The sequence below is a fragment of the Nelumbo nucifera genome, chromosome 2 (genome assembly GCF_055504915.1).
Source record: "Nelumbo nucifera cultivar China Antique chromosome 2, China Antique-T2T, whole genome shotgun sequence".
Classification (NCBI taxonomy): domain Eukaryota; kingdom Viridiplantae; phylum Streptophyta; class Magnoliopsida; order Proteales; family Nelumbonaceae; genus Nelumbo; species Nelumbo nucifera.
In genome coordinates this window covers 58,194,885-58,219,775 of record NC_142650.1, presented here as the reverse complement: position 1 = coordinate 58,219,775, position 24,891 = coordinate 58,194,885, and the positions used below count along the sequence as shown (strand labels likewise).

The following is a 24,891-nucleotide window of genomic DNA, read 5'->3' as shown; positions in this document are numbered from 1 at the left end:
AGAAAAAACACTGTTACTGCCGGATGTTGGAGCTCTTGGTTAATGTCTGGGCTTACCATAGTGCACAAAAGATGGTTTATATTGACCCACACACTGGTCTGCTTGAGGAACAACATCCTATTGAAGAAAGGAAGGAATTTATGTGGACAAAGTACTTTAACTTTACGTTATTAAAGAGTATGGATGAAGATCTGGCAGAGGCGGCCGATGACAATGACCCTCCAAGGGAGAGATGGCTTTGGCCACTAACAGGGGAAGTGTATTGGCAAGGAATTTATGAGAGAGAAAGGGAGGAAAGGTATAGGCAAAAGATGGAAAAGAAGCTTAAGACGAAGGAGAAATTATTGTACAGGCAGAAGTATGGATACAGTCAGAAAACACTTGGACTATAGGAAGCTCAGTTCTCATCGAGGTCTTAACACTAACCAATTATGTTACCCAGAGTTGGAACTCATTTTTACCCACCTAGAAAGTTCATGAAGATTGAAGAGGTATACATTCTTTCTCTAACAGTTAACAGCCAAACAGTGCGTGATGATGGAGGCCTTGTTCATATCCTTTTCTGCATCTTCGATTTCACGCTCCAATGGAGTGGAAATGAGTCATAAAAGAAGCTTGAAGCCAATGGAATGATCTTGGTAGTTGGTTATTTCAAGCGATTAAGAGGCCACGAGGTAACCGAGGAGCAGATAAAATTTTGTTTGCCAGGTTTTTACTTCTATTCAACACACTTTTTAGAGTTTAGACACGAATCAAGTTGTAATTCTTTCATCATTGTATATACAACCAACATTTTTAGAGGCAATTTCAATGGGAATATGAATTCATCTATGCCCTTTGGTGGTTAGCTCGTCCTTGGTCTGTTCTTTATGCGTAATGCGTGACAAGAAATAGATTGATCCCAAGTGAGTCAATGAATTGCTATTACTACGGAAAAGGTTCACTTGTCACTTCATCATCCGGTTATTACCCTGAGTCCTGACAACGCAAGCCAAGCACCTAGTTTTCAACAAGGTTAGCTGTCCCTTGAATCAAGCTCAATGCCCCAAGAGATTTCTTGAATGCCTCATCCTGGCAGAAACCCTGGGTAGAGCATATGAAAGGTATTTAAGCTAAATATCACCGTCAAAGAGCGAAGACCAATTATTTTTCCTCTTCTATTTTTTTTTTTTTTTTACCCAAGACTGAAGTTGGAAAAAAAATAAAATAAATATTCATTCAATTTACTTAATCCACTCATCGCATAATGAGAAAATACTAATAGTCTGAACTCTGAAGTAAAACCTCTAAAAAATTTGTGGCCAAAGCCATACAACCCACATATTAACAATGCGCCTCTTGAAAATGCATTACAAATACTCTATTCAGACCAAAATTTCACGAAGGCATCGATAAATGCTTTAAGCACGGCCCAAATTGGATTAGTTTCTACCCCTGCAGATCTCTTTGGTGCTCCTTCCCATGATTCACTGCCCAAAGAAATACATTAAGGAAATGATTAATGTTAGAGCAAGACAACTTGTCTCAGAAGGATAGCTCCTGAAACAGCCAGAATTCTGAATGATGAATCTCTCTGAATTTAAATTACATGTAATAATCATATATTTTACAGGGTTTTAAAATCTTACTGTTGAATACCAGCTTTTCCTCCAATTACCACTGTTTCTTGCGAGAGTACCTCTCCAGAACTACTGCTGGTACTAATAGAGTTGACATTCTGGGTACAAACTTGATTCGGAGCAAGCTTAGGCTGCAAAGACACAATAGCAAGTCAGCATAGTTCTCCAATATTCAATAAATATATAGGGTGCATGCCAGATTATTCAATTGGTAGGCCCAAATATTAAATGGTGCACATGCTGAAAAAACATACCAACCGGGAAAGCCTATACAGTCCAATCTGATTTAAAGTGATGATGGTTTATAGACAGAAAAAAGGCTCATACAAAAGATGAAATAGGATTGTTCCACAACTATGATTGTGATTAAATGACTCATCCCAGAGTTGGTTCACCAGAAGAATGTTCATAATCCACTTATCATTGTCTAAATCATGGGATCCAGAAATGCAGAATAAGGCAAGAAGTTAAGAGCATTTATACTTCCATTTTCACCACTCTCTTTGTATAGAGAATGGGCTAGCAAGTATAGAATACTGCACACAAGACAGAATATATGATATAGGATAAAAGGGAAATCGTACCAAGACTCACCTCAATTTCCTGGTTTTGAACAGGTTGGGGCAAGATTAGGACATTGCTACCTGATATGTTAACTAGGTCCGTTCCCTTGAGAATACCATTGTCAATGCTCTGTACAATTACAGAGCTTCTTAAACCTTCCTTCATTGGATCTTCAAAGCATGTTGTAGCATCTACACCAATCGAATTGGTAGAACATTGTTCCTTTGAGTCCATACTCTGCAACATGGCACTGGCACAGCCTGGTGCATCTTCGACCTTACTTTCCTGTTCCTCCAGATCTCCAGTTAAGTTCCTTGTTTCTTGTGACCTTTCATCTATGCTGTAAGTTGGCTTACTAACAGATCTCAATGGAAAGGTTTCTACTATGACATCTGTTGCTATAGGAGTTATTTTAGCAGTAGATGCATCTAAATGATTTTTCACTTTTTCTACTATAGCAGCTGCTTTTGCAGTAGGTGGTTCTAGAACATCTTCCACTCCCAATTTCTCACTCACTTGCACCTCTATATGCACAGGTTCATCATCCATTGGTACTCTGACTTTTCCTTGCTCTGACGACTCCCTTCCATTAAATTCTTCATGCTTTTCCTCCATATAATTCCCATTAACATATTTCCCATTCATTTCTGCTGCCATAGGAGCTACTTTTGCAGAAGGTGGTTCCAGAGCATCTTTCATTCCTCCCAATTTCTCACTCACTTGCACCTCTATATGAATAGGTACATCGTCCATTTGTTCTTTGAAATTTCCCTGCTCTAAGGACTCCTTTCCATTAAACTCTTCATGCTTTTCCACCATATAATTCCCATTAACATATCTCCTATTGGCAGCACACTTATCTTTATGATCAGTAGCTTCTCTCAAAGTTGAAACCAGTTCTCTACTAATAATCTGATGATCAATGGAAACAAGAAGAGGTTCATTTGATGATGTCGAAAAATGAAGTTGAGGTTCTGTAGAAATTGATCCCAGTGGATACTGTTTGGAGAATTGATCACTGCCTTGCTCTTCTGAAATCAACTTAGCAGGGCCTAGTACCCTATTTTCCTGGATTATTTCTCGGACAATTTCCCGGACAGTGTAGAAGGATCCACCAACCTCCTTGTGTGTGAGATTGAGAGAGGGGAAATTCCCATTGTTTGAACTTTGGTACCTAAAAGCAAGTTAAGACTAAAAAAGTGAATCTCAGACTGATTTTTAGAAAAAAACAAAGTCAGGACAAAATATTGGTTGATCAAACTACTTATCAAAAAAATTCCAATTAAATATTCCAGGAAGTTGCTGCATGTTAAACATTTGTGTCAAAACTAATTATCAAATGCAACTTAAGCTTATTAGGGAAAAAAGAAAGGATAGACTGGTATTTTGCTGGTTTATTAGGGAATAATGATTACAGTTTATAACTAGAAGTAGAAGGTACTTAACAATGAGAAACTTTAATTAATTTGATTGTAGATATAAAGGGTACAGGAGTAGAGTAGAACACTAAGGTATATGCAATAATTCATCATAAAAGCACCAGAACAAACAAATAAAATTTTTCTCAACTTTATTACCTCATGAATAATAAACATATCATTTGGACCAGTAACAGATGAACTGCATTATAAACTAAGGACATTTTTCTAAAATTATACATGGGAAGTCCATTTAACAAAAGATTAGAACCATCTAATGCAGCTGAGCCTTTTTTTTATAAATTTTTATAAATAATACAGCTGAGTTTTAGTAGGCCATAGAGTTGAGGAACAAATTGAAATGCAAGAGTCTCTCTTCCTTATACTATACTGCATCATTAAGTACCACCAGAACATCTAGAGCTTTTTCCATGAGAAACTGAAAGAACTAGTGGGCATGGTTGCCAAGTAGCCATGCTGCAAATGAAGTTAGGATCTGAAAAAAAAACATGGAAATTACTTCTTTATGAAGGATTCAACCATGGCCTTCCTTTCCTCCTTTGACCGCCGAACCCGGGACTTCTTCTCTCCAGAATCACTGCACTTTGCCAAGGCAAATGTTTGCCCAACCCAGCTAACCTTTACAGTATGCATGATGATGAAAGCTCACCAGGTTTCCAGACCCAAACCTACAGGTAACAAAGAACATTAGGAAGGTCCTTAGGGATAGAGATTATTGTTTAGTAACCAGTTTCTTCTTTTTTATGAAAAGCGGTAATAGAACCATGGTGACCTTTGTTGGATCCTATATGGATATCTGATGCAACAAATTTAAACAGACTGGTCCTTCTTACTTACATTCAAATTGAACTCATTTTAAATGTAAAGAGTAGAAAAGCAATACTGAATACCTTGCAATGAAATGGTAAAAGTGTGAAGTTATGCTTTTTGCCCCTAATACATTGAAACAAGCTTAGTTTCAGGGGAATGTGCGTGTATCAGGCAAAGTAGGAAGCTACCTACTTCCAACACAACATGCTCCCATGTGAAGGAATGATATGAGCAAATCTCAACCATTCATTGGTTGGGTACTCTTTGGTAATTGGTCACATTATCAATCCCCCGGTCCATATCAACCCTGTTCCCAACTTGCATCAGTTATTCTCCCAAGTGATATTATCCAAACTTGGTTTTAATTTTTCAATTTAAAAACTTCCCTCATAAACGGACTTATTGTGGATGTAAGGATATATCTTCCAAACTGAAATTTCCCTTAGGATAGAGGGTGCAAAGGCAAATTTGCATCCTTTTGTGACCAAAATAACATTGCCACACAGAAGATTCCTAGAGTTCTTTTTTTCCTCCTTTCTCTTTCAGCAACAAAAAGGAAAATCTTCCTGGTTTGCTTTGTTGAGCATCTAATGATATCATCTACAAGGGTACAACAGGACACTGAAGCTCAAACACCAACTTGCAAAAACTTGAGTACACAAAAGGGTGAAATAAATCTATTGCATGATAATACAAGCAGGACAATTTATAGTATGAATTAATCATCCTTTCAGAGGTATTGGACATATATTCTAGCAAGTAAGAGAAATATATTTAAAGTAGAGATTATTGCTTCTTTAGATGAACAATCAAAATTATACGCAGCCACTCTAGAAGAAGGAATTTGCAGACATCCCAGAAACTGAACTAAAGCACAATAAAAGAATCAGATTGCAAACATAATAGTTGAAGTAAAAGAAGTAACAGGAGGAAAACATATTTTTATATCCCTTTTATATTGAGAAAAGGTAATGTATTGTATTAAAAAGAAAAAAACACCACCACGCACACAGCAAGAAACTATGTATACACTACCTCCGCCTGTACAAAAGGTATGGCTCAAAACATTACAAAAATAACAAATCGGAACTCAAAATTGAGCTGTATTGTATATCTGTAGAACTTCTGTTCACTGCAACCCAAGAGTGAGTTCTACCCCATAGTTTCTTTGCAATTATATCTTCTGATTTCTCCAAAGCTTCAAAACTTCTGGCGTTTCTTTTCATCCACACAGTCCAAAATATTGCCAGAGGAATCACTTTCCAAACTACTTTCCCTTTCTACTCAGACCCTAAGCCCCAGCACAGATCCTGTAAAACAAAAGCGTAGCCCAAAAATGTTTAAAACTATGGATTACAGTCGTCTAGCAGAACAACAATGCAAAAATACGTGGTCAACAGATTCCACCTCCTCGTTACAGAAGACGTAGTTAGCGCTATTAATTAGGAACACCCCCCCCCCCCCCCCTTCTCCACCAGCATAGCACCATCTCCATTTTCTTTTATATCAACTCCATTCTCAGTCTTCCTATGCCAAAGTGCAGTTGTGTTTATATGGAAAATATCATCTCCGACCTTAAGCCAAGTGTCCAACCCAAACGCTCAGCAAAGACAGTGCACCTACGTACTAGAGAGTTTTTGAGAAAGTGGGCTCCTTACTATAGCCTGGACATTTCAGGCGAAAATCAATCTACAGAGATGAAAGAAATCATCCAGAACATGCATTCCTTTGGAGGGAACGGCCATGACGAAGAGGAGATAGAAGTCATCTAAGGTAGAAATATTCCAAAAAGAAGTAGAAAAAAGTAGTATCTTTCACAACCCACCGAAACACACACACACTAGAGAGAGAGAGAAGGGAAGAAAAATTCCGAGAACCCAATTATATCTTAGTAGGCGGAACTTCAAACTGAGCATCTATATCTCAAGTTTCAACAGGAACAAACAACAAATAAAGAGATAACGAACATCCTAAGAACACTAGCGTTACTAACATTTCTAGCTGGATAACGGTAAAGTACTATAGAAACCATAGTATTTCAAATGCATAAACAGATTGAGCAGAAGGAAGACAGATGGTTGCGCAGGCTTGATTCATACCTAGAAAGAGAGAAACCCTCGACCGGGAAGCGACAGAATAGTGACTACCCGACGCACAAAAGGAAAACGAGAGAGCGAGACTTATATATGTTGGTGGGTTGGGAGCGGGAAGCAGTCAGCAAGTCAGCCGGGAAGATGAAGTTTCATGTTCATAATTCACCATTAACTAATTAAATGATTTTTTTTCTGATAGAAAACTAAGTTAATGAATAAAGAATACTAAACCCATTTCAAAATGAGATGAGACACGCTTAAACAACAGTCATGATTCATGATGTCCAGTTCTGTGTCCTAACTCCTGAGTATGAGAAAAAATGAAAAAATGACGAGAAAAACTGTCAAGTTAGATCTTGTAAATTGTTTGGTTGTAGGATCGTTTTTCCTTTTCCGATATTGTCACATCAGGTGATTTCCCAAATCGCATAAAAAATAAATTATACATGATGTTTAATACCATTAACGATTCGTCCCATGAGATTTCTGAAGAATTGCCGATTTTTAGTATGGTTGGTTTCTCAAAAAATCAGAAAAATATTTGTTTAGGACACAAGAAAAATCATCAAAAATGAGGATTACTCTTTTTGGCATGATTTTTAATTTTTTATAGTCCTTTTTAAGCGATTCATCAATTTCTTATAAACCGGCCAACCAAACTACGGAGAAAACATCAAACTTTATGCCCGATTTTTCATAATTATTTTTTTAAGCGATTTCTCAAAAATTGGCCTACCGAACACCGAAGGAAACATTGATTTTTGAATCGTTGATGTAATTCTAAGTTTCTAACGTGACACCAATTAATCGGCATCGAAATCAAACATGTTGTTATTTTATGAAGCGTCTGTTTGGCATTGATGTTGTTGCTCCAAAAAATAGTGGCACATCAGAACCACGTTGGAAAAAATAGTGATCCAGAAAATGTCAATATGTTTGAAATCATTTCTCATGGAAAAATAATGTTTCAAGTCACACCTTAGAAATCGAGAATGTGTGGTTTGGAGTAACGCCGAATTCAACGTTTTCTCATATTGGAGATTGTTGCTGCTAGCGAGGAATGATACATATCAGCCGATACAAGTTGATACATGTCGATACTTTGAACCTTAAATGTTGTTGTTGCTCCAAAAAATATCTTACCTAACAGCAACATTTTCAAAAAAAACAAAAAACTGTTTTCTCTGAAAATGATGCCTCCAACCCACACATATAGGAAACGGATTTTCAACAAATCAAAATCAGAGTATTAAGGGGTAATTTTTGAATTGATTTCTGACATGGCAGTAGGTCAGTGACATATCGATCCCAATAATGTAAGAATGTTGTGGCAATTGCATGTTTTTTTACAAGTTATTTGTAATTTTGTACCAAACACATTTTTTAACAAAATCAATGATTTTTCAAACGGTTCTAAACTACTGATTCTTGAAAGGCCATCAAACCACAGGTATATACCACGTCCATGTAAATTAGACCAAATTCAAAAACATAAGCCTGATACTCATTCCCATCTTGAAAAATTCTGAAGGTGGATGAAATGACTGAATTGAATGACTTTATCCTTTTGTCTTTTAGTAAGTTACTCATGAATAATGAGCTATTTAATTTAGAGATTTTTACCACTTCATCTCAGAATTCAGATTTGAATTGTAGACCTACAACAATTCAAATTCAGTTTCAGCCTTTTAATTTAATGGCTAAAACTGAAAGTTGGTTGATTATTATGTCCTTGAATACTTTATTATTTAATTATTTTATCTACCATACCTTTAGCAATGCCAAAGTATAGAATTATAATATTATCATTGGGGGCCTATAAATATATTAATGGCATAGAATATTATCATTCGTTCCACAGTCAGCTAAACAGCCATCGGGTTCAGCTAATCCGAATTAGTTTCTAACTAACTGTAATAAAGCTCAGCAGCCATCGGGTGGAAGGTGCTGGGTCTGGGTCTGGTTACCCGGGCTTTTGATTGAGTACAAAGGCCGGTTTATGAGGGCTGAGATGAATATTCAGCTAAACTGGTTCAGCTGCTCCAAAGCACTCTGAACAAACTATTCAAAAACGCTGAAACTGACATCCATTCAAATGATTGACTGACAACGGCTTTACACTCTTGAGATTTTTCAACAAACATAGCATACATGGTTGGGCCCGCCTCCTAAGTCAGAAAGCCAGAACCCACAGGACCACAGCCACTGCAGCTTCAGCCCTCCCAAACGGCCACTAGACTAGACTAGACTGGACGAGGCCAAACTCCAAATAGAATTACCAGATTTGATCATTTGAAGCCCCGGCAGCATCTGGGACACAACTATCTGAAAATCCCCTCACGTAGCCGCTTCGTTCCCCATTCAAAGATGTCAAATAAGACAACCCCCCCCCTCCTTTCACATGGTACTAGCTCATCCACCATTTCGTACTTTCTATCCATGGTTCAAAGTATCAATAATGGCTATGGGGCTGCAAATAAGTCGGATCAGATTTAATACCGATCCTTTAAGAAGTGGATCAGAAAAGCCGACTCCAACAACTTGAATCGGATCAGAAAAGCCAATCCGTTAACGAATCAAATTCGGATATTGACCGATCTGATCCACTGTGACCTGATCCGATCCAGTAATATATATAAATAATTTATTATATATTTTAAATAATTTTATATGACAAGCATACCCTTTAGTTTTTATTTTAACTAGGTTTTATATATTTGTAACTTTTTTGTTTTATTGTCTATAATTATAATTTGGCTTATAAGCCAAAAACCCTAAACACAGCGCTTGTAGTCTATAACCTGTAACAGCCTTGAGCCTTCATCTTCGGTGCTTGTTATCAAGCAAGTATTTCAACTTCCGACTATTCAACTGCTGGCATGCCCTTGTTCATCTTTGAACGGTCGTGGTCGTTAAACACTTGAATTCGAACCTCTGTGGCTGAGTGGCTCTGTTATTTCATCAATAGCAGCGTCATCGGGAACACCACCCTGTGCTGGAAACTAGCGCATCTCCCTTTTTCGCTGTCTCTCACTCTTTGATTCAGCCATTTAAACTCAAAAACAGGAGGTCGGGAAGGTCATTTGTTGCAATCAGCTTCCAATTCCATATCCAGAATTCCAGCCAGCAATCAGGTCATTGCAACCGGTCCACAATTTGTCTTTGAAACTGTAAATCTTATACTCACCGTCTCACTCCCTATTAATCAGACTGTAGATCTTCTAAGTTCTGTTAACAATCGGATTCAAATCGGATATCCGTGGATCAAATTCAAATCAGCCTTTGAAAAATCCACCGAATTATTAACGGATTCGAATCACTAATAAATTTTATCGAATTGAATCGGATATACCTATTACCGAATCTGATTCGATCCGTTTGCAGCCCTAAGCCTAGTAGCTCATCTACCATTGTAAAACAGAGTATTGATGCTTTTACATGGCTTAATACTTGAATTTTTTTTCAGTACAGAGCATATGATACTTTGAACCATGCTTCCGTCCTTTCCCATTTGCCACCCTTCATCTCTTACGGATGTAAATTTTCACCTCGTTTTCAACCTTCCAGATTTGCATCTGTTTTGGGTTTTTGGCATTTGTTTTTTCAATCTTTCCAAAGAATTCATAAACGAGATGATCAGAAATGATCTTTTACAAGATTGTAAATTTTAATTGTTTCCTTTCATCTTCCATTCTGAAAAAAGTAAACCCTTCACAACACCACCCCGTGCATCGCATTGGCTAATGCCAGTTTATCCATACATAGATACATAGATAGACATGATTATTAGATATCTTCCAGTGGTACTGGTACTTACTTGCCTATAGATAACACGTGAGTCCCGCCAGAAGCAAACCAATGCAGTTGGAGAATGGCTGATAATAACCTTGCCTAGCTTCCTAGAATATGCTCAAGTCCTCCCCCAACCTGAAATGCTGCAACCCGGTTTCCTAATGCTACATTATTAATCAGCTGCTGCAGCCACCGCTTGGTAGTTGGATCTTCCTGTAAAACAAATATAAATGAAACAAAAAGAAAGGAATGGAACAAGAGAATTTCACAACAGAGGAATTAAACTATAACATAACCCTGGGCCGGGGTGAGCTAACACTAGGTAATTGATGAAGCCAAAACTACAAGTAACACCAAATCCACAACGGAAAAGGATCACCTGTCATTTTATCAGCATCAGAAATAAATCCCTAGAAAGTAAAAGTGTAAAACATCTATAACACCGAAATAAAAATCTAGTACCAAATCTTGAGCAATGAATTGGACCAGTAGTAACAGTCATACTACTAAATAAGGTAACCATACACATCTTCCGTTTTAAGATGCATCTGGATCACCATCCGAGCTTCCAGACATTGTTCATTTTATTCTCTTAGGAATATTAAGTATTTTAAGTTAATCTATCCACAATTGAAGATTTGGTTTTCTCTATCTGTAGTGAGAACCAAACAACTATGAGCAGAGCAGGCATGGAAATCAAAACTGTAGTGATTGCACCTTCAAAAAGGTTGTACTCTGACTCAGGACCCCACCTAGAGAAGGAATTCTACGTAAACCTGCACCTGGAACAGACAGTGCCTGGAGTACTGGTGTCAAAAACAGTATAGGATAAAAACTACCAAGAGATGGAATATAGAAACCACCTCAAAAGATGGTAGCATCCACAGACAAACCCTCATAAGATTAAACAGGACCTTGTACGGACTCTATATACACCTCCATTACATTGGAGAAATAGATTTCTGATTTAGGTTCATGAACTAGTCATGCTGCTCACTGCAGAGTCACACACAGAGAGAGAGAGAGAGAGAGAGAGAGAGAGTATTAGGGTAGCAAAATGACTGTATTTAGTAAGCTTATCCACCAGAAACAATGCATTTGGACGGTTTAGCATAAAATTGGTTAATGCTGGTGCATAAGCGTCTTGATGTGAGACCCAATCATTGCTATAGACCAATATGTCATCAAAAAACACCAAGATAGTCTCAAGTAAGGTTAGAACATCATTCATTAGAGACTGAAAAGTCAAGGGTGCATTAGTCAAGCCAAAAGGCATAGTAGAAATTCAGTGTCCATCATGAGTTCTAAACTCCATCTTATGGACATCATCCAGATGTGCCCTGATTTGGTGCTAACTGTTGAGTTATTGGGCCAACTTTATTTATTTTTTATTTACATAATTCAGTTAGGTAGTTACAGTGTTTTAAAAGCGCAAGGCGCGCGCCTTTTTGAGGCAAGGCGCACAATTAAAAAAAAAAAAGATAAAAATTCAAAAAATGCAAAAAAAAATCAAAAAATTATAAAACATAATATTAATAAAAATATAAACTTAAGTTTTAAAATAAATGTTTTAAAAAACCTATATAATATGTAAAGCATATCCAAATGAGAAATTTAAAAATGAAATCAAACATACAAAACATTTTCAAGCATATAAAACCTACAATCTCTTTTTTTCTCAATTGGATCAAGTAGCTAATGTGACATTGCATTCCTAATTCTACGAGCCGCCTTTGTGCCACGCCCCTCGAGGCAAGCCCAAACAAGTCCATGTTAGGGTCTTAAACCCAGCCACCAGACTCAAAAAAAAAAAAAAAGGAAAAGGCGGCAAATTTTCAAAAGGCGCACGCCTGGGCTAAGGCGCAAGGCGCACCAGTTTGAATGGGCTGTGCCTAGGACCTGGGCAAGGCGCCCACCCTAAAATGTGCCTCGCCTGTGCGCCTAGTTGCACCTGAGGCGTGCCTTTTAAATCACTGGGTAGTTATGGGGCCTTAGGCCCATTAGTTTATGTTAAGTTAAGTGGTTCTTTTTAGCTTCTTACAAGTAGCCGACCTACTAAGGGCATACTTGTACATTCTTATGAGTATATATAATTAAAAGGAAGGAGACGGCCAGATCTAATTCTTTTGGCTTCCTCTCATTCTCTTCTATTTTCTTCTTCTTTTCTTTTCTAGCAGAAACTTTTCTCTTCTTTCTTCTTTTCATAAATTTTATACCAAAACAGCTATCAGAGCTTTTTCTACTTGGTATCAAAGCAATGTTAAAGACTTCTTGAGCTACTCCATCATGCAGCCCTAGATCGGCCAACTACATGGTGAGGTGAAGGGCTGATCGAAGACCTCAGGTAAGCCTAGTTTTTGGATTTTGTTTTGGTGGTTTGGCAATCCCTTGTAGCTGGTCTAGGGTTTTTCACCAAAATCAGGAAGAACTAGAGAAAGGGAGAAAAAGTCCTGTTTTAGTAGGATTCTTCGTTTTTGACCTAGGAAGTGGTGCCCTAATTTTTTTAGGGTTTCTTGAAGTTTTTTGAAGGGGGTGGTTCAAGTCCCACCTTGTTTGGAGGCCTCTAGAGAGAGTGGCAGCCTCTTCTCTCTCTTCTCTCGCTCCCACCGAAAAAGGAATCTTTGGAGGGAGGAGCTTCTAGGGTACCAGAAGGGTGTTTGAGGTGTCTGAAGGAGATAAATACCTATTTTTTCATCTCAAAGTAATTTCCTAACCCTTTTTTGAGAGTTATGGAGGGCTACGAAGTTGAAAACAAACCTGGAGGTGAGATAGGACAAGGAGGAGGAAGTGTTGGAGACTTTTTCGGGTTTGGGACCATCACTACAGTTAAGTTAGATGGTACAAACTACTTGGAGTGGTCACAATCTGCAAAGATGGCCATTGGTGCCCGTGGAAAATTGGTATATGTCATAGGTGAGGAAGAGAAACCTGAAACTAACTGCTCCCGATGGGTACAGGAGAACTATATGTGAAATTCCATGTTACCCCATATAAGTAAAAACTTTTTATGGGCTAACACAGCTAAGGAAATTTGGGATGGAGTTGCAGAAACCTATTCACAAAATGAGAATGTTGCTACAACCTACCAGTTGAGGAATTAGGTAATTGCTACCAGACAGGGAGATTAGTCTGTTGCTATTTACTTTTCAGCCCTCAAAATCTTATGGCAGGAGATAGATCATTTGGAGAGTGTGGTTTGGGAAAGTAGCAAGGATGAAACAACTTACCAGAAACTATTAGAAAAGAATAGGGTTTTTGAGTTTCTAGCTGGACTCAACCCCGAGTATGGCATTGCATGGCAGCATGATCTTTCCAGAGACAATGTAACTCTCTCTCAGGCATATGCCTTTGTATCAAGAGAGGAGAGTAGGGGGAATGTGATAATGAGGAACCCGGGCCTTGAGCAATCTGTTATGGTTAGCATAGTGAAACCAAATTAGAGTGGAGACAATGGTGGAAATGAACTCAGGAAGGAAGATAAGAAGGATCTGATCTGTGACTATTGTAAGAAGCCTAAACATACCTACTGGAAGCTTTACCCTCACCTTGTGCTGAGCCGACTTAGAAACAAGAAGGGAAATGTGAATATGGCAATAACTAGTGACTTATCAGGACCACCTACTACAGCTTCCCTAGAGTCTGTTGCAACAAATGCAGTGAGGGCCAAACTGGAGAGATATGGGCAGTTACTAAATCAGAGAGATACTGTCAGCCCTAACCCATTATCAGGTGGACAACAAGGTACAGGTGGAACAGGAGGTGGTCATTCTACTTCTTTTGCACATACAGATAGTTCGCATTGCCACTGCAAACTATGCTTCCACTACAGGTAAGGAGGGCCCCCCTTGGATTATAGATTCAGGAGCCTCAAAGCATATGACCAACATTTCCACCATTTTCTCCTCATACCACCTCTGCTCTGGCAGAGATAAGAGTTTCCACGGTTGATGGATCACATGTTCCCATTGTTGGGAAAGGGTCTGTCAAGATAACCGATACCATTTCCCTACCCTCTGTCCTCCATGTTCCTAGACTAAGTACTTTTATCTATTAGTAGTTTGACAAAGAATTTGAATTGTTCAGTAATTTTTTCTCCCGGTCATTGTGTTTTGCAGGATCTAGAATCAAAGAGGACGATTGGGAGTGGTTGTGAGGTGAATGGAATCTACCTTCTTGATGTGCTTCCTAGTCATCAGAGTCATCATGTCAATAGGGATATTGAGTCAAAGTCAGTGGACCAGATTATGCTTTGGCATAATCAGTTAGGGCACTCTTTTACTTCTTTGTGTTTCTTGTTTCTGAAGTTGTTTGAGTCTGTTAATTTGTCCAGTTTAGAGTGTGAAGGTTGTAAACTTGGAAAACATTGTAGACATTCCCTCTATGGGTGGCTATTGGTATTTCCTTCTGTTGGTGGATGATTATTCTCAATATTCTTGGCTATATTTGATGAGATCCCGTGATGATGTGCCATATTTGGTTCGACAATTTCATCAAATGGTGCTAACGCAGTTTGGGGTATGAGTGAAAGTGTTTAGGTCAGACAATGCTAAAGAATATTTTGAAAAAAAAAACCTAGCATCACCTATCAGAGCATGGAGTAATCCATCAAAGCAATTGTTCATACACTCCACAACAGAACGGTGTAGCAGAAAAAGAACAGACACGTTGTGGAAGTTGCAAGAAGCATGATGATGACCTCTACTGCTCCAGTTCGATTTTGGGGTGATGCAGTTCTTATAGCGGTTTTCTTGATTAATCGGGTGCCTTCTCGTATTCTTGGATATAGCACCCCTTTCAGCCTTCTTTTTCCTGAGGGGGAGTTGTTCCATATTCCTCTAAGGGTGTTTGGTTGTGTATGCTTTATCCATGTTCTTGGTCCTCATCGCTCGAAACTTGACCCTAAGGCAAAGAAGTGTGTCTTCTTTGGATATGTGGGAAACCAAAAGGAGTATTATTGCTATGACCCAGTCTCTGGGAGTTGGTATGTTACTATGGATGTTACCTTTTTTGAGTCCACACCTTTCTTCTCGATGGGTTCTTCTCAGGGGGTGTTTTGGGGAAGGAAGTGACAAATCCAATACCACTTCCAGTTCCAGCCCCTTTGTCCACTCCAGTGTCCGACCCTCCTGTTTCACCTACTTTACAACCTCCCTTGCATCCTGTTTCTCAATGTTTTACACGACAGCATCTTCAACTGCATAGGGAGGTTGATTCCACAGCAAAAGAACCCACATCACTTCCTATCGACTCCTCGGAGACTCCAGATTCGACTAACACTGATCCAGGTATGCCCCTTGCTTCCTCTGATAGTCTAGTTCCTATTGATACTACTAACCCCATTACAGATGACCTTGACCTTCCTATTGCACTCAGAAAAGGGAAGAGAAAATGTACTGCTCATTGCATCGCACACTCTCTCTCCTACAATGGACTATCTCCTTCCTACCGGGCCTTCCTTTCCTCCCTTGACTCTGTGTCTATACCAAAGGATGTTAGTGAAGCTCTCTCCAAAACTGAGTGGAAGATAGCTATGCAGGAGGAAAGCTTTGATTAAGAATCAGATATGGGAAATTCTGGATCTACCAGAAGGCAAGGAGACAATTGGATGCAGATGGTTTATACAATGAAATACAAGGCGAATGGGAGTATAGAAAGGTATAAGGCAAGGCTGGTTGCAAAAGGGTATAGTCAAACTTAATGACATAGATTACTTAGAAACTGTGAGTAAACCCTAGTAGATTCTAAGTCAAAGTAGAGAAGAAGAAAGAAAGAAAAGAGAAAGAAGAAGAAGAAGAAGAAGAGTATTCGGCCAGACTAGAAGAGAGAATGTAAAATCACCCCTCTCCTAACTGACCCACTTGAACTTATTCAAAAAACTTAGAGTTACAAGAAAGACTATTTTGTCCCTCATAGAAGATGGGACACATAACTTAAACTCAGATACAATAGACCTTTCACTTTCAAGAAGATAAACCAGAATGACCAAAATACCCCTGACTCGAGCATTCTAACACTCCCCCTCAAGCTGGAGAGTATATATCATATAGTCCCAACTTGTTACAAATGTAATCTATTCTTCCCCGAGACAATCCCTTTGTGAAGAGATCTGCCCACTAATTTCCTGAGCTCACATGAGATGTAGTTATTACCCCACTTATCACTTTCTCTCTCACAAAGTGACAATCCACCTCAATATGTTTAGTTCTTTCATGGAAGACGGGATTGAATGAGATGTGAACAGCAGCTTGGTTATCACAGTATAGTTTCATGGGTTTGTCAATTGAGAATCTCATCTCCTGTAGTAAGTTCTTCATCCATACTAGTTCACATGTGGTATGGGCCATAGCCCTGTATTATGCTTCTGCACTACTTCTTGCCACCACTGTTTGCTTCTTGCTCTTCCAAGTTACAAGATTGCCGCCCAGGAAGGTACAATACCCTGTGGATGATCTCCTGTCTGATATAGAGCCAACCTAGTCAGCATCTGTGTACCCTACTATCTCAAGAGTTCCTCCATTTTGGTATAACAAACCACGACCTGGAGCACCCTTTAGGTACCTAACAATTCTCAGAACAGCTTCCCAGTGAGGAACCCGGGGATGTTGCATAAACTGACTCACCACACTCACAGCAAATGATATATCTGATCGGGTAATGGTCAGGTAGTTCAACTTTCCCACCAACCTTCTATATCTTCCAGGATCATCAAACTCTTCACCTGCATCCATACTCAACTTGGCATTGAGTTCCATCGGAGTCTCTACTGGTTTAGCACCTAACAACCCTGTTTCTTCAAGTAGATCAAGAACATATTTTCTCTGACATAGGTTGATCCCCTGTTTTGACCTCGCAACCTCTATTCCTAGGAAATACTTCAGCTTCCCCAGATCTTTCGTATTGAAGTGGTCCTGTAAGAATTTCTTCAGCCTGTCAATTCCATTGTTGTCACTTCCAGTTATGACAATATCATCCACATACACGACTAGCAAGATTTTCCCATCCTTTGAGTTATAGCTGAACACAGAATGATCAACCTGACACTGTTTCATCCCAAAGGCCTTCACCACTTCACTGAACCTGCCAAACCATGCACGTGGAGATTGTTTCAGTCCATAGATTGCCTTTTTGAGCCTACACACCTTACCAGCCTCCCCCTGAGCAACAAACCCTGGTGGTTGCTCCATATACACCTCCTCAACAAGATCACCATGTAGGAAGGCATTTTTGATGTCAAGTTGTACGAGAGGCCAATCATACATAGCAACTAATGAAATCAACACCCGAACTGAACCAATTTTAGCCACAGGAGAGAATGTCTCCATATAGTCCACACCATATAACTGAGAATAGCCCTTGGCCACTAACCTTGCTTTCAATCGTTCCACACTGCCATCAGGAAGTTACTTCACTATATAGACCCATTTACACCCAACAGTGTGCTTACCAAGAAGAAGAGTGATGAGTTCCCACGTGTGATTATGTTGTAGAGCAGAGAGTTCTTCTTCCATGGCTTGCCGCCACCCTAGGGAGGTAAGGGCTTCCTGTACAGTCTTGGGAATGGGAACAGATGAGAGTAATGATATAAACTTGCAATGAGAAGCAGAAAGGTGAGCAGTGGAAACATAGTCTGAAATGGGATGAGAAGTACAAGTACGTTTACCTTTCCGCAGAGCAATAGGGAGATCAAGATCTGAGGGAGAAGGAGAAGTAGCAGGATCTGTCGATAGGTGCTGAAGTGGAGGGGCCGAAGCACTTCTGCGGGTATACACTTGAGTAATTGGCGGCCTCTCTGTAGTAACAGGCATATGATGTGCATCTGCAGTAGGAATGGGAGCTATGGGAAGAGTGTCAACAACCGGTACAGGAAGAGGAACCACAGAGGGAGAAGAAGATACCCCGGCATCTGAGAAAAATGGAACTGATTCAAAGAAGGTGACATCAGAGCACACAAACGATTTATGAGATTTTGGGTAATAACACTTATACCCTTTCTGAGTCCTCGAGTAGCCAAGAAAGATGCACTTCATAGCTCGAGCATCTAGCTTGTCTACTCCAGGCCCCAAGTGTTGAACAAAACAAACACAGCCAAAGACTCATGGGGTGAGAGGAAATGGAGACAAAGTGGAAAACAACACAGAGAAAGGGGATTGACTTCCAAGGATTGACATGGGCATCCGATTTATCAAAAAACAGGATGTAAGAACAACATCACTCCAAAAATGCTTTGGGACATTCATATTGATCATCAAGGACCAAGCAGTTTCAAGAAGATGTCTATTTTTCCGTTCATCTACACCGTTTTGTTGCGGGGTGTAGGCACAAGAAGTTTGATGAATTATCTCATGATGTTCTAGGTATTGCTGAAATGGTGAGGAGTTGTATTCTTTGGCATTATCGAAGCAAAGTATTTTCATATGAACACCAAACTGAGTGCGTATTTCAGCATGAAATTTTTGAAAAATAGAGAACAATTCACTACGGTCTTTCATAAGATAGATCAATGTCATTCTTGAAAAGTCATCAACAAAGATTACAAAATACTTATACCCATTGTATGACACCACTTTAACTGGACCCCATACATCAGAATGAACTAAAGCAAAAGGACTTGAGACACGACTATAAATTCTTGGACTAAATGAGACTCGATGATGTTTTCCCAATTGACATGACTCACAGTCTAAAGATGAAAGATGACTCAAGGAAGGAACCATCAGCTTCAAAGCCTTGAGAGAGGGATGACCAAGTCTGCAGTGCCATTGGAGAGGAGTAAGAGACGACTGAAAAGCCACTGGGGGGCAACCACCATCAAGGTAATACAAACCACCTGCTTCATGCCCTTCACCAATCTTCCTCCCCGTCTTGAGATCCTGAAACACACAAGAAGAATGATAGAAGGTTACAGAACAATTAAGGGATTTGGTTAATCTGCTAACAGACATAAGGTTAAAAGGGAACTTAGAGACATATAAAACGGATGCTAAAGACAAGGAGGAGAGATCAACATCACCAACACCACAGATAGGAGATGTAGAACCATTAGCAAGTGTAACTGTTTGAGATGTGGAGGAGCGAGAAAGGGAAGAAAATACATCAAGAGTCCCAGACATATGGTCTGAGGCTTCGGAGTCAATGATCCAGGGTGAGGCTTTGGAAGCTAAGCAAGCCATACCTGAATGGGCAAGTGTAGCAGTGTTCTGTTGAGATGTTTGAAGGAACTTCTCATATACTGCACATGGTACACTCACCATTTACTGCCCAGAAGCACAAGCAGATGTGGAGGGGGTTGGGTCAGTTTGCTAGCTTTCAGTAATTGTGCTACTACTCTTAGACGTAGCATGGTGAGCCCAAGTGTTGGGTGGACCATGCAAATCATAGCAGAAATTAACTGTGTGCCCCTCTAAGCCACAATGTGTACACTTTCTCTGAGCATTACTCCTTCCTTTTCCACGGCCTCCCCCTGACTCTCGGCCTCCAATCCGGCCACTAGCCCGGTTAAACATGTGTCCACCACGGTTGCTTGGAGGTCCACTGCTGCCACCACCACTTCTACTTCCACAACCACTCCCTTTAGTCACTACCAAACCAGATCTATCAGAGAAGGAAGAATCTTCTACCGGCTCAAATGATGTCCTCTTAAGACAGGCAAAAACTTCTTCAAGTGAGGGGAGAGCGGATCCCCCCAATATCTGTGCTCTGACAGGCTCATACTCAGCCTTCAAGCCCACAAGAAATCTAGTCACATCAAGCTGTTCACGTTGCTGTTATTGGATCTGGACATCTGATGTTAGAGGGTGATACACATTGAGCTCATTGCGGATGTTCCTCAAACTTGCATAGTACTCTTCTAAGTTTTGACTTCCTTGCTTCAAATTGAAGTACTCTTGGTACAACTGATATACCCTAGTTGTGTTGTCTTGTCCATAGTACAACTTCTTAGCATGATCCCAGATTTCTTTGGTTGTATCTAGGAACATGAAGTTCACACTAATCTTTGGTTCCATGTTGTTCCAAAGCCACGTCATTATCTGTGCATCATCTTGTTCCCAGTCACTGAACCCAGGGGAATCAGAGGGAGGTTTCTCTCTCACATGTTTTACTTTCCTCTTGGCCTTCAAGAACACCTCCATGAATTTTGCCCATGGTACATAATTCTCACCATTCAATTTGATGGATGTCATTTGAACACTTAGATAATCTGGAGAAAGCATGATGCCTGTTTTGTTGTCATTCCCATCTGCAAATAAAGTCATCTTAATTATTTCACCTTCAAATATACACCACAACCTCACACACTTCACAAGACTTATCTCACTTATGATACCACCAACTCCAACTTCTTCAACTGCACATTACACACTACACACTAAGGCTGAAATCATTCAGTCAACACATCAAACACCTTGACTGCACACTGCAAGACCATTTACCATCAACACGCCAAGGCTGAAATCACTCAGTCATTTCATCAAACACTTGTTCTTCATACTGCAGAACTCATTACACACAAGGTCCAGGAGTTCACTTTTAAGCATTTAGAATCATAGATATGTCAGCCACCACGACACAACCAGCACCATGCCACTGCTGTCGTGGACTTCAGCAGTCTACGACTCTTCTTTCAGCACACATATGAGCAAGAAAAAAAAAAGGACATGACTGATATGCGTATCAGTCTCACCAAGCTCCACAACAACTAACTTTTGAAGCACAAAATAGCATTCACAGTCCATTATTTGAGCACACGACAGCAGTGTTCATACCTGTCTACGTTCATCCCTCTTCGTACACTGAATAGAGGGTCTAGTGTACCACTTCAACAACCACCACAGCACCGACCAGAGGCATTCTCACCTCCAGACCCTCAAAACGACAACTCATTTTTCAGCCCTTTATCGAATCTCCAATCAGGTCAGCTGAAGGATGAAAACTACTGCAAAGCTGGTGGCGAACCCAGGAAGGGGACAGCAGCAAGAAGAGAGAACACGAGACCTTATCACTCTGATACCATGTGAGTAAACCCTAGTAGATTCTAGATCAAAGTAGAGAAGAAGAAAGAAGAAGAAGAAGAAGAAGAAGAAGAAGAAGAGTATTCGGCCAGACTAGAAGAGAGAATGTAAAATCACCCCTCTCCTAGCCGACCCACTTGAATTTATTCAAAAAACTTAGAGTTACAAGAAAAACTATTTTGTCCCTCATAGAAGATGGGACACATAACTTAAACTCAGATACAATAGACCTTTCACTTTCAAGAAGATAAACCAAAATTACCAAAATACCCCTGACTCGAGCATTCTAACATAAACTTTTGCACCAGTGGCAAAGATGAGCTCAATCCGGATTCTTCTCTCACTAGCAGCTACATACTCTTGGCCACTCTTCCAACTTGATGTGAAAAATGTTTTTCTAAATGGGGACTTGCAAGAAGAGATGTATATGGATCTTCCAGCTGGTTTCTACGATGATGTGAAAAAGGGAAAGGTGTGCAGGTTGAAGAAGTCTCTATATGGTTTGAAACAATCACTCAGAGATTGGTTTGACAGGTTTAGAAGAGCCTTTGTTGTTTTTGGCTATACTCAGACTCAATCAGATCATACTCTGTTTATAAAGAGGAGGGGGTCCTTGGTGTCAATTTTGATAGTGTATGTGGATGACATTGTAGTTACAGGAAATGATCTGAGTGAGATTGATTCCTTGAAGGAAAATCTGCACAAAGAGTTTGAAATTAAGGATCTTGGGGAGCTGAGGTACTTTTTGGGCATTGAAGTGGCAAGATCAAAACATGGAATCTTCATCTCACAAAGGAAGTATGTTCTGGATCTACTACAGGAGACAGGGAAACTTGGGGCAAAGGCAGCTAGTACACCTATTGATCAAAACCACAGGATAAATGCTTCAGAAGGTGAACTAGTGAAGGATGATGGGAGATATCAGAGATTAGTGGGGCAGTTACTTTACTTATGTATGACACGATCAGACATCTCATATGTAGTGAGTGTGGTGGGTTAATACATGCATGCCCCACGAGTTCATCATTGGGAGGCCATCGATGGGATACTTTCTTATTTGAAGGGACACCCGGGTAGAGGCATATTGTTTGCTAACCATGGACAGTTGAAGCTAGAGGCTTACACAGGTGCTGATTGGGCAGGGGGCAGGGTGTCTAGATGACAGGAGATCTACATCAGGAGTTTGTACTCTTGTTGGAGGTAATCTAGTTTCATGGAAGAGTAAGAAACAGACAATTGTGGCAAGGTCAAGTGCAGAAGATGAATACAAAGCCATGGCACATAATGTTTCAGAGCTCCTCTAGATCCGTTCCTTGTTAGGAGAGATTGGGATTGAGGCAGAAGAACCTACGATGTTATACTGTGACAATCAAGCAGCAATGTTAACATTGCCCACAACCCAGTTCAGCATGATAGGACGAAGCACATTGAAGTGGACAGACATTTTATAAGAGAAAGGGCGACTTCAGAGGACATTTGCTTGCCACATGTTGCATCTGATTTGCAGCTTGCTGATGTTCTTACAAGTTGCAAGAAACAAGTTGGAGCATGATCTACGCAAGTTGGGAATGTGTGACATTTATTCCCAACTTGAGGGGGAGTGTTGAGTTATTGGGCCGATGTTCTCTTATTGGACCGATTTTATTTAATTTTTATTTACATAATTCAGTTTGGTAGTCATTGGGCCTTAGGCCCATTAGTTTATATTACGTTAGCTGGTTCTTTTTAGCTTGTTACAAGTAGCCGACCTACTAAGGGCATACTTGTACTTGTACATTCTTTTATGATTATATAATTAAAAGGAAGGGGGCGGCCAGATCTAATTCTTTTGGCTTCCTCTCATTCTCTTCTATTTCTTCTTCTTTTCTTTTCTAGCAGAAACTTTTCTCTTCTTTCTTCTTTTCATAAAGTTTATCAAAACAGCTATCAGAGCTTTTCTACTCTAACCAGACCCTTGGAGAAAAGAGTGGCAGCCTTCAACTCATCCAACAATTCATCAATCACTAGTATGGGAAATCAGTCCCTTACTATCATATGATTTAGTGCCCAGTAGTCAACTAAAACCTCCAAGTCCCATCCTCCATGATTAGAATGGCGGAGGAATAGGGACTAAAACTAGGCTGGAACATTACTTTCTCCAAAAGTTCTACTTTTTTCAATTTCAGCGTTCTCAAATTGGGATATCTGTAGCGGTATACAATAGCTGGGCTCGCCCCTAGCAGGATAAGGATCCTATGATCATGGGCCCTAGATGGAGGAAGACCTTTAAGTTCTTGAAAGACATCACTATATTCAATTAGTAGCTGCTACAGGCCCAACTCTTCAGTTGGTATGCTAGTTGGATGAGAGGATAAAACCAGGACAGTGTAATCTGAGCCCATGTACAGTAGAACTGGTGGGTTTGTATGTAGGCAATACTTAAGTACAACCCAACTGTCCTGTTTAGGTGAGCTTGGGCCAAGTCCCTTTAAGTGATAGGTCCAACTGCCCAGCTTGAAGTCCATAGTTAGTCAACCTAGTCAGAAACCAAGGGCCCAAGCTGCCTCAACCATAGAATTCCCAAGACCGGGTCCGTACCTTGAAGTCTAGGGGATGTAAGTCAACCCTCACTCTATTCATTTGCACCTTCAATTTCCCACCCCTTACAAATTCCATCACACAAATAGTTGTTGTCTATTGGCCATGTGGATTGAAAATGGCTCTATGGATTGAATTGGTAGCCCCAGTTGCTTAGCCACACGGTCTCTGATGAAATTTAGTGTACTTCCGCTGCCAACGAACACTGGTCCTGGCTGCTCATGGACAACCCTAGATATACACATGGTTTGTGGTGAAATGATTCTTGTAAGGGCTTGAAGATAGCTTTCAGGAATCACTTAAACAACATCCTCATGCTAGGCTCAGCTTGATAAGCAAGGTCATCTTCCCCCTCAGAATCATAAGCTTAGAGGAGAAAAAGTTGCTGGTGTTTACACTTATGGCCCAGCCCGAACTTTTCATCACAATTGTATAGATCTCGTTCTCTATGATGACTCCCTATAGAGCAACCATATATCCTCCCATAAGCCCCTTTATGAAACAATCAACCAAAGCTTTTTCAATCCAACCATACATCCTGCTGCAAGCATTTCAAATTCTTGTTGATAATCTCAAACTGATCAAATTTGTCTATGCTTAGACAAGGTTTCATCACAATTGCCAAAGCCAGAAAGGCCAAAACAAGCATACACAGATTCAGTTAAGTTAGGACACATAAGTTGAGGATAACAACACCAATACCATTGAAACCATAGTATAGTTTCACCCTCTAAATGGATCAAGGCCACTAAGACCTCCAATGCCCACAACTGCCTTGGTGTCCTGCAGATGTAAATGTATCTACTATCTAATAGGTGGGCCACAAGTTGGAGGACTTGTTCATGGGCTCTGTTATGACCATGCAACCCACACAAGCCCAGGCCCTAGAGCCCACAGCAGTCCAGGTGCAAAGCCACCCTTAGCGCAGCAGTTTGTTATAAGACAGTGGGGACCGGTAGCCATGGCAGCAAATCCGATCCCAGAGTTA

At 40.0% G+C, this 24,891-nt stretch overlaps 3 protein-coding genes across 7 annotated transcripts in view; 1 reads left to right on the top strand and 2 right to left on the bottom strand.

Annotated features, from left to right (window-relative positions):
- The window catches only part of LOC104586175 (uncharacterized), a 28,515-nt gene extending 27,684 nt beyond the window's left edge, over positions 1 to 831 (top strand). For all 4 annotated transcript variants that reach the window (XM_088897590.1, XM_010243333.3, XM_088897591.1 and 1 more), the window contains one exon: positions 3 to 831. In XM_088897590.1, coding sequence (XP_088753716.1) covers positions 3 to 392 — 390 coding nt within the window. In that variant the 3' untranslated portion in view covers positions 393 to 831. The remainder of the gene's footprint in view (positions 1 to 2) is intronic.
- A 359-nt stretch (positions 832 to 1,190) lies between these two features.
- Positions 1,191 to 6,807, bottom strand: LOC104586176 (uncharacterized). Of its 2 annotated transcripts, XM_010243335.3 has the most exons (6): positions 6,532 to 6,807; positions 5,468 to 5,742; positions 4,122 to 4,290; positions 2,214 to 3,357; positions 1,629 to 1,750; positions 1,191 to 1,469 (listed from the first exon to the last, which is right to left on the bottom strand). In XM_010243335.3, exons 3-6 carry the CDS (start codon positions 4,253 to 4,255, stop codon positions 1,361 to 1,363), a joined length of 1,509 nt encoding a protein of 502 aa, XP_010241637.1. In that variant the 5' UTR covers positions 4,256 to 4,290; positions 5,468 to 5,742; positions 6,532 to 6,807; the 3' UTR covers positions 1,191 to 1,360. The 2 variants fall into 2 exon arrangements, with proteins under 2 accessions (XP_010241637.1, XP_010241636.1); XM_010243334.3 differs by lacking the exon at positions 5,468 to 5,742 and having other exon boundaries at positions 6,532 to 6,806.
- Positions 6,808 to 10,119: 3,312 nt separating this feature from the next.
- The window catches only part of LOC104586177 (uncharacterized), a 32,479-nt gene continuing 17,707 nt past the window's right edge, over positions 10,120 to 24,891 (bottom strand). The window contains exon 9 of the mRNA XM_010243336.3: positions 10,120 to 10,530. Within this exon, the coding sequence (XP_010241638.1) occupies positions 10,417 to 10,530 (114 nt within the window). The 3' untranslated portion in view covers positions 10,120 to 10,416. The remainder of the gene's footprint in view (positions 10,531 to 24,891) is intronic.